This window comes from Perna viridis, chromosome 8, assembly GCF_037379345.1.
Source record: "Perna viridis isolate PV_CMFRI_1.1 ecotype Kerala chromosome 8, ASM3737934v1, whole genome shotgun sequence".
Classification (NCBI taxonomy): domain Eukaryota; kingdom Metazoa; phylum Mollusca; class Bivalvia; order Mytilida; family Mytilidae; genus Perna; species Perna viridis.
The window spans coordinates 38,513,288-38,523,907 of record NC_142452.1 but is presented as its reverse complement, the minus strand read 5'-3'; the positions used below and the strand labels follow the sequence as shown (position 1 = coordinate 38,523,907).

Genomic DNA, 10,620 nt, shown 5'->3' with positions numbered 1-10,620 from the left:
ACGGAAAACCTGACCGCAGACCATAGTGGTGTACCGTGTTGGGAAAGATGCCACGTTCCTAGCACGTTAAGCACTACTGTGGTATTCTCCCGGAGTAGGAACCATAGGGCTCCGCCACAGGATGCTAAATTGCCCGACCCTACCCATCTCTCCCTATTTCCAGTGGCAATCAAAATTTGTCGACCCCATTGTCCTTGTGTCCCATCCCTATTTCATTTCATCATCATTTCATGTTCATTTTATCATCAATTTCATGTTCATTGTCTGAATATAGCTAAAATATTGCTGCTCGGACGTTAAACTCCAACAAACAAACAAACGTATGTATGTTGAAAAAGTCCATACTGCGGGTTTGGATTATTGCTATTTTAAGTAAGTCGCATTTCGGAATATTAAAAAAAAATCGCAATGTTTTCTGAATTTACAGTAATTGCGTGTTTACATGTAGTATGCTTTATTCATACACATTTGCATGCCGAAATATATAATAATGACACGACGTGTAATTCGTTTAATTCTTATGTGTGGTCTTCCGTTTCTTCTTTACAAATCACATTATGATACATTACGGCAAGGTAAAAATATCTATGTGAACATTAATTACCTAATTACGAACAGAAATCACTGTCGTTACATAAAGACTTTTATCATATAGATAGCAGTGTTTTATTGAATGTTCCCAGTGTAATGAATTTAGATAATTCGCACTACGAAATAAATTCGGTAATTTCACTCTCGCACTTTCTCCCGCCAAAACGTCACAACTTTGATATCAATCCGCCAATTACAAAATTTAAAATCCGTATTGAAAATGGAGATAAATTATGAGGAAAGTCTACATAATAAATAGAATAATCAATTTGTTATCGTGAATAACTAAAACAAATTCACTCGTGCCAAGAAGGCTGGAGGATTTAAGTCGCGTGCGGAACAAATTCCGCACTCATTAAATCTAGGCGATCTTCGGCACTTGTGATAATAATTTGGTTATTCACTCTTTCCAATTAATTGTCTTATTATGCTTTCGCAAAATTCGCAAAATGTTGTGGATACCAATAAACCCTTACTAATTGAGAAACTTCGCAAAAAAAAAAGATAAATATAGTCGAAAATTTATTTTTTGACTAAACTGACAAGAACGGAAAGTATCGTATTTAACTTTTCATTCCATAAAAATTCAAAACATACCAGTTTGCATGTATATTGTTTTAAAAACAATTCTATAATGTCCTATGTACTAACTTTGATATACGTTAGGCGGTAAATTCAAGTTAATCTCGAATCATAGTGAATAATCGAACGAAAAAAAAAAAAAAAGGATTTTTTTTCCGATTTATGTAATTCCAAATCATTACATACAAATTGTTTTCAACATAGAACGAAATTTATATTGACCTGCAGCAAAAAGCGACCATTTTATGGGCAAACCAATTAAGTGTAATTTTTCTTATTCGATGTCATATTATAGCCAGCTCTGATGCTTTTGGTCGATTGTTTCGACGCATTCTTTGAGGTGTTGTAACCAGAAATCTACTGTCCTCATTATCCGAATATATATTATCTTCCCGTGACTTACACTCGTCAGATATAGCGGAATTGGAATTTGATGAAACATAGTATTTTCTGGCAGGAAGTCCACAGTTAGTATAGTGCACTCCCGCAAACGTACACATGTCTGTGTAATTTGTGATTTCAGTTGTGCAGGTATGACGAGTAGGAGTCGGCAAACGTACCCGCGTCCACGGACAACACATTTCAGACAATCCGCGTTTGAATTTGATATTAAAGAATCCGTATAAAATAGGGTTAACGGCACTCTGGAATAAGGCAATAGTTTCTGAGAACGCAATAACAGATTTCGGTATTTTATGCTTATAATCACTATAAATACGTATCAATGTTGTGATAAAATACGGCATCCAACATATTATAAAAATTGTGATTATAGCTAATGTCATTTTGACAGTTTTAATTTTAGCTTTGGAAATTCTTGCAGTGTTGATTACGGTTTTACGACAGGCTGGAAGGTTATTCAAAGTCATTTCTCCACTTTGTTTCCATACGCACATTACAACTTTTATGTAACAAAATGATATTATAACAGAAGGGATAATTAGGATGTATGACGTCATAAACGTTATGTATAATTTTCTTTGCCATTGAGCAGTATACCCGTTACTACGACAACCATAACGTATGGTACCGTCAGGAAAAGTAGTTTCAACTGTTTGATGAAAAATAAACATCTGCGGAATAGAAAATATAAAAGATAATATCCAAGATGAAAATATCATACGTTTTGTTCTGGCCTTTGACTGTCCGGCGTAGAATTTCAGGGGACAACACAGAGCCATGTATCTATCTATACTCATTGATGTGAGTATGAATGTCGTACTAGCCAATGTAACAACTTGTGAATATGTCAAAAGCTTGCAAGCTACATTTCCTAAAATCCATTCGCCAAAAACTACAAACAGTAACTCAGTTGTCATAGTGATACAACAGACTGCCAAGTCTCCAAATGCCAAATTAAGAATGAAAAGGTTTACTCGACTGTTACGTTTTCTTTGTCGTGTTTTTGTCAATATAACGATGATTGCCATGTTTCCAATGAAGGTAAAGGTCATGATAACACAAAGAGTAATAACTCTTTGGATAACATCCGGTGTCCATATATTTTTCTTGACTTCTTTTGCAAAAAGAAATGAGTTATTTGTTTCATTGTTGCCAGACTGGAAAGTCATGTTAGTTGAATTCTCTATCATTATAATCCTTAAACGACGGAAATAACTGATAAATAAGTTTTAAGGCTTTGTCGATAAAGACTTGTCCTTTCTTTAAAACATATATCCTAGGAAAAAAATACGATGTCAATATTTGTAATAAAAAGCTCTAAAACAGCAACATAAAGTTTCATTAAATAATTATTTGATACATTAAACAGAACATATCAGTATCCAAGTTTGAATGTGATGAAATAAATATCTCGTTTTTATTTTGATAGCGTACTGTTGATTCCGTAACAATTCCAGACTGAGTTGGATGTAGAATTAACCACTGATATCTTTTCTCTAATCAACAGCCAATGACAACCATCTCTGATAGCAACGTAAATATCTAACTTTTATACTTCACAGGGATTCGTCTTAATCAATATCAAATGAAGGAAATATTGTAATTAAATAGAGTGTCACCAAAAAGTTTCCGCTATAGACATGGCATCGCTAAGTGACATATAAAGTAGCCATCAAATGTCGCCTATATGAATCTATAAAATCTTATCAACGGAAGCTCAATCTCTTTTAATACATAAACACTGTGTTTAGTTCCGTAATATATTTCTTTCAGGCTTGATGTTCTATAGGTAGCAGAATAATTACTTTTTCCCGCCTCTCTTTTCATGTTCACATGTTAAGAATACATCCAACAATATATAAGGGTTAAAGGACATGTTTAATGGTTAATCACTATATAAAGAGTAATCAAGGGAACCAAGGTTATAGCGGTAACCAAAAGAATGTAATCCAGGGACAAAGACCAGACATGGAAAACAGACATACACAACAAAGAACATAAAGTAATTAAAATCATACATACAAAATAACAAAAGCAAATGAACAACTAAAAACTGGAAGCATGGACCAGGTGCATATTTTGCTTTTTTCAGCCTCCTTAAAACTTCAGATTTGCATTAACTTGCTCGGTGGCAATGTCGGGCAAACAAATAGAAAACAATGCAGTGGCATAATGAACAAGGGTTTTCACTGAGGGCAAAATATTTCTAAACCAGAACATTTTCTCATTTAAAAATTGCAACTTTTTTCATCATAATTTCGGGTAATGCATCAAGATAAATCAGCATAAACATTAAGCATTATATCATTATAAAAAAAAAATAAGTAAAGACGGAACAAAAAGCCTATTTTCATAGTAACAATATTTAGAAGGGCATAAACCGAAAACAAAAATGATTTGCTCATTTGAGTTTTTTCAAAGAGCTTGCAATATGTGTTTGATCAAAACTATTGTCGGTCTTGCCGGGTATGATTTTTAATAAGATAATAAATTAGAAACTTGCAGATTTGATATAAAATTACGATAATAAGTTCTAGCATGTCTGCAAAAAAGTGCATTTCTTATTGTTTATGAATGAGATAATAAATTCACATTTCAACAGATGTATATATTCTATATATAAAAAATGCTTAGAAAAGGAGCGTGTGTACATAATAAAACAGAACACATGTATCGAAAAGAATTTTGCTACATTATTATCATACTTGTACTGGAACAATTTTGTTTAAATTGTAACAAAGAGTAATCAAGGGAACGATATTCTAGCGGAAACCAAATATTGTAATCCAGGGACAAAGACCAGACAAGGGAAGCATACACACACAACAAAGGACATGAAATAACCAGTATACTACATTCAAAGTAACGAAAGTAAATGAGCAACTCGGACTCCACTAAAACGTATGGAGTATGGAACAGGTGTACCGGAAGAATAAGCGTCGCTGCTTTTCTAGAAAAGTATTCTCCGTTTAACCTTCTGATTAAACTACTTAAAAAGACTGATGTTAAAGAGAAATAATAATTGTGCTTTTACCGCACTGAAAATACACAGGATCTGTTGTAAGTTGACCTATCATTGCCAGTGCTTTCAATACAAATGGATCTGTATTTGAACCACTAATTGAAACTTTCATTGGGTGCGTTTGATTCTCGATTTGTTCTTTAATAAGATTGATTTAACGCTCACAATATGTAAAACGTCAGGTGAAAAAATGACCCAAAGGAGAAATGAAATTTATGAGAAAATGTAAATACCCTAAAAGTGTTATACTTCACAGATTTGATAAACCATTCATGTCACATAGTTTCTCCTCAGATATCAACTTTGTCCCCTATTTTCATTAAAGCAATGTACAAAAATAAAATTATTTTGATAGTTAACAGGTGTTTAGGTTATGAATCTACATCATTCAGATACGGTAATTGAGTCGGAGGCTTTTTCACATGTGATAACGTGAATTTCCTGCATTATGTACTACATTTTACTACTAGTTACACAATTTGAAATTATTTATCCACACTTCCATATATGGTATATTGGTAATAATCCTAATGTTTATAGTCGGGGCATAATATTATTTTTTATTTTAAAATAATTGGGACAGATAAATGTTTGCATTCAGATTGATTGATTGATTGATTGTTGGGGTTTAACGTCCGAGCAGCAATATTTCAGCTATATTCAGACGATGAACATGAAACGGATGATAAAATGAACATGAAATGATGATGAAATGAAAAACGGGATGGGACACAAGGAAAGTAGGGTCGACAAATTTTGATTGCCACTAGCAAAAGGGAGGGATGGGTAAGGTCGGGCAATTTAGCCTCCTGTGGCGGAGCGCAAAGGTTCCTACTCCTATCGAATACCACAGCAGGGTTCTTTAACGTGCGAGGAACGTGGCATCTTTCCCAACACGGTGCACCACTATGGTTTGCGGTCAGGTTTTCCGTATTATAGCCTGACAACCCCAGCATGTAACACGCCAGGGGTACCCCATTCTACCACCTGGGGCACACATCCCAGTTGCTCTGAACCTCCCCCGTGCAGGTCCGGGTGTCAAAAGAATAGGCCTGCAGCAGCGCTAAGCTTGTCGTAAAAGGCGACTAAATAGTGCTCAGAAACCTAGCCGGGGGCTAGGCGCTCTGCCTACAGAGCAACTGGGATGTGTGCCCCAGGTGGTGGAATGGGGTACCCCTGGCATGTTACATGCTGGGGTTTTCAGGCTATAATACGGAAAACCTGACCGCAAACCATAGTGGTGCACCGTGTTGGGAAAGATGCCACGTTCCTCGCACGTTAAAGAACCCTGCTGTGGTATTCGATAGGAGTAGGAACCTTTGCGCTCCGCCACAGGAGGCTAAATTGCCCGACTTTACCCATCCCTCCCTTTTTCTAGTGGCAATCAAAATTTGTCGACCCTACTGTCCTTGTGTCCCATCCTGTTTTTCATTTCATCATCATTTCATGTTCATTTTATCATCCGTTTCATGTTCATCGTCTGAATATAGCTGAAATATTGCTGCTCGGACGTTAAACCCCAACAATCAATCAATCAACAAACCCAGTTGCTCTGTGGGCAGAGCGCCTAGCCCCCGGCTAGGTTTCTGAGCACTATTTAGTCGCCTTTTACGACAAGCTTAGCGCTGCTGCAGGCCTATTCTTTTAACACACGGACCTGCACGGGGGGTTTGCATTCAGATATATATCATTGTTCACTATGCATACACGGAAATACAACTCGCGAAAATTAAAACAAGTATTTCGACCCGTGCAGGTCCGGGTCTCAAAAAAATAGGCCTGCAGCAGCGCTAAGCTTGTCGTAAAAGGCGACTAAATAGTGCTCGCCATTTTTCCAAATCATCAATTTCATGTTCATCGTCTGAATATAGCTGAAATATTGCTGCTCGGACGTTAAACCCCAACAAACAAACCTATTAAGTCGTATATAAGTCAAATCCTACATATTTTATATATTTGCTGAAATGCATTTTAAAATAGGTAAACCGATTCAATATCACTGTCCATAAGGGATTCAGTTGAAGAAGTTTTCACTGAAATAATTGGGCAATAAACTATATAAAAGCTTCACAAAAATAACCACATCTCAGGAACACGATATTTTTGAAAAATGATCGTCGTTAAAATGTTTCGCAACACAAAATACGCTGACTAGTTCCTATAATTAATTGCTAATTAATCAAAACTTATTTAAAGCCGATAATTATCTTGATAAAACGACTCTACATGCAATGCAGTTGCTTCGCTAATCTGGAACAATCAGGCATAAATTTAGAAAATACTAGGCGTTCAGTTTTTACTTAAAAGACCAGCATTATGAGGTCTATTGAATTAAATACGTATTGTTTTGTATCTTGGGAGCTTTTACTTTTTTTTTCTGTTTATTGGTTCTCAGTGAGGAAGTTTTTGCTCATTAACTTCTTATTATTAATAACGTCTTCGGTTAAAAGTCGTTATCTAAGTCATTAAATAGCTAATGATGGGTTGAATATCGTTAAGGACATATGAAATCATGAAGTAGTAAGGAAAATCTCGCTTCACTCTCCAGATCATTTAATCATTGTAATGTACTTCTATAGCAATATAGTTAGATGTTTGTTTGTTTGTTTGTTGGGGTTTAACGTCCGAGCAGCAATATTTCAGCTATATTCAGACAATGAACATGAAATGAAAAAAAGGATGGGTCACAAGGATAATAGGGTCGACAAATTTTGATTGCCACTGGAAAAAGGGGGATGGGTAAGGTCGGGCAATTTAGCCTCCTGTGGCGGAGCGCAAAGGTTCCTACTCCTATCGAATACCACAGCAGGGTTCTTTAACGTGCGAGGAACGTGGCATCTTTCCCAACACGGCGCACCACTATGGTTTGCGGTCAGGTTTTCCGTATTATAGCCTGACAACCCCAGCATGTAACACGCCAGGGGTACCCCATTCCACCACCTGGGGCACACATCCCAGTTGCTCTGTGGGCAGAGCGCCTAGCCCCCGGCTAGGTTTCTGAGCACTATGTAGTCGCCTTTTACGACAAGCTTAGCGCTGCTGTAGGCCTATTCTTTTAACACCCGGACCTGCACGGAGTTTTCAAGTTCAATGTGCCAAAGTTAAAAGTAGAGCTCTATATATTATACAGTCAGACCCTCACAATGGTAAATTGATTCATGGTGCAGAAATATCCATCGAATGATAAATGTTTTTTGGAGACTCAACCCATAATATCTTCATGTTACTTTAGTCCGTATCATTTATAAATCTGTATTAAATCATACATTTATCTTCCACAGTTCGACATGCGGCCCGTGCAGGTCCGGGTGTCAAAAGAATAGGTCTGCAGCAGCGCTAAGCTTGTCGTAAAAGAAGACTAAATAGTGATCAGAACCCTAGCCAGAGGCTAGGGCGCTTTGTCCACAGAGCAACTGGGGTGTGTGGTGGTGGAATGATGTACCTTTGGCGTGTTACATACTGAGTTTGTCACGCTATAATAAGGAAAACCTGACCTCAAACCATTGCGGTGCACCATGTTGGGAAAGATGCCACGTTCCTCGCACGTTAAAAAACCTACTGTGGTATTCTCCTGGAGTAGGAACCATCACAATCACAATCTGTCGACCCCATTATCCTTATGTCCCATCCCATTTTTCATTTCATCATCATTTAATGTTAATTTTATCATCCACTTCATGTTCATCGCCGGAATATAGCTGATATATTGCTGCTCGGGCGTTAAACCCCAACAAACAAACAAACAAAAGTTCGATATGCTGTACACCGTACACCTGCTTCAAGGACTAACTTCTGATCAGCATCATTAGAATTAAATATATTGGCAGATCTAAATCTAAAATTTAATTGTATACAAGAAGTACTCCAAACCAAACCTATTGAAATAGGAAGCCAACTTTATCATTGATAAGTTCTTCTACTATGTGCAATAAACGAATGAAGCCTCGGTGTTTAAGGTTTTTTTTTAAATTTGTAATACTTCATATTTTAATCAATATGATCAATATTTTATTTTACTATTTCCGGTGCAGAAACCTCGGAGACCTTTGGTCTACCAGCAGTGGTAAGAAGTAAGGAAAAAAAGAACGAATACCAGAATCGTCAAATAAGATGTTAATATATAGAAATGCACTGAAAAATAGAAAAAAAACAAAAACGATGAATAATATAAGTAAAAGATATAAGTGTGAGTCGGTAAAAAACATTAAATCTATCATGAATTTATATTTCTGCATGGTCAAACAAAATTGCCATATGTAGGCAATAAATTGATGAACATAGGTTTGTTAAAAATACGAAAGTAGTAAAGATCCATACATGGTATTACAAGTTGACGTCCTGTAAGACTGAAAACAGGATCTCAGTGCTTCTGAGGTTAAAGGTTACGTACTAGTTTGATTTATTTTCGCCTTATACTTATATCAAAATGAATCCAATATTGCTACATTGCATTTAAGCCCCGTGCAGGTCCGGGTGTTAAAAGAATAGGCCTGCAGCAGCGCTAAGCTTGTGGTAAAAGGCGACTAAATAGTGTTCGGAATCCTAGTCGGGGGCTAGGGCACTTTGCCCATAGAGCAACTGGGATGTGTGCCCCAGGTGGTGGAATGGGGTACCCCTGGCGTGTTACATGCTGGGGTTGTCAGGCTATAATACGGAAAACCTGACCGCAAACCATAGTGGTGCACCGTGTTTGGAAAGATGCCACGTTCCTCGCCCGTTAAAGAACCCTACTGTGGTATTCTCCCGGAGTAGGAACCATAGGGCTCCGCCACAGGAGGCTAAATTGCCCGACCCTACCCACCTCTCCCTATTTCCAGTGGCAATCAAAATTTGTCGACCCCATTGTCCTTGTGTCCCATCCCTTTTTTATTTCATCATCATTTCATGTTCATTTTATCATCAATTTCATGTTCATCGTCTGAATATAGCTGAAATATTGCTGCTCGGACGTTAAACCCCAACAAACGAACATTGCATTTAAGTGCAACCAAACGTCCTTTCATTTTACGATGTTTTTTAAGCACGAAGAGATCCTAGACTTCTTTAAGAATTACTTATTAAAAAATCATTCACAACACAGTTTAGTTTCCTTTTAATTGATAGAATAAACTATGACACAAACAAATAACATTAATTTTATACCAAAGACGAATTAAATTAGATTTCCCCCAATACAATCTTTCCTTAAAAAGGAAATGAAAACGGTAGGGAGAAGCATTTCGAATTATTCTACAACAATCTGTTATTTTCTAATGGGAAACTGCCTTGATTGATTTAGAGATTGCTAAAGTATGTAGGAATTGAGTAAGTATTTTTTATTATGTAAGATAACAGTGATTAAATTGCATAAAAAAATAACATTTTTAAATATGGATAGAAACAGAAATTAAATGACGAGTCATATAATCCAATTACACGTGTGAACTACGTTTTATTTTCTACAGTACGTGTATCGGGTAAACTTCCCATTCTTGTATATGGTGGTGGGGATGCGTAGATGGAGATTTTTTAGATGGGTGATGTAAAAAATATAAAACTCAATTTGATAATGTATAAAATTAATAAGGAAAAATCCAGTTGGAATTGAATGGGGGTATGGGATTTTTTTCATGAGGTTTGGGATGGGGACATTGAGGGTAATACACGGTGTTAATGTGAAGTTTATATATTTTCTTCATGGAAAATGTAAAAACCATAAAACTCAATCTGATAATGTATAAAATTGGTAAGGAAAAATTAAATTGGGATTCAATGGGGGGTATAGGAATTTTTTCATGAGGTTTGGGGATAGGGACTGTGGAGGTGATATGCGGTGTAAATGTGAAGTTTATACCATGGTTCATATGTTATAATAACTACTTCAGGTCTGTAGTGCTAAAGTAGTTATACCATGGCTAGGGATTATAAAAAAGATCTAATTAAGATATTCTGTAAATTTCTGAGGATTTTTCTTCGAAGCTTCAAAAATTGCGAGTGAAGGATTTGAAATCTTCAAACTGAGAATGTGTTTATGAAATCGGAAC

The 10,620-nt window shown here is 36.3% G+C and overlaps 1 protein-coding gene across 1 annotated transcript; it reads right to left on the bottom strand.

The window, feature by feature from the left end:
• Window positions 1–1,457: 1,457 nt before the first annotated feature.
• LOC148610416 (neuropeptide S receptor-like) lies at window positions 1,458–3,130 on the bottom strand. Its single transcript, XM_088543112.1, has one exon. The coding sequence runs from the start codon at window positions 2,763–2,765 to the stop codon at window positions 1,458–1,460; it is 1,308 nt and encodes a 435-aa protein (XP_088399238.1). The 5' UTR covers window positions 2,766–3,130.
• Between the last annotated feature and the right edge of the window lie 7,490 nt (window positions 3,131–10,620).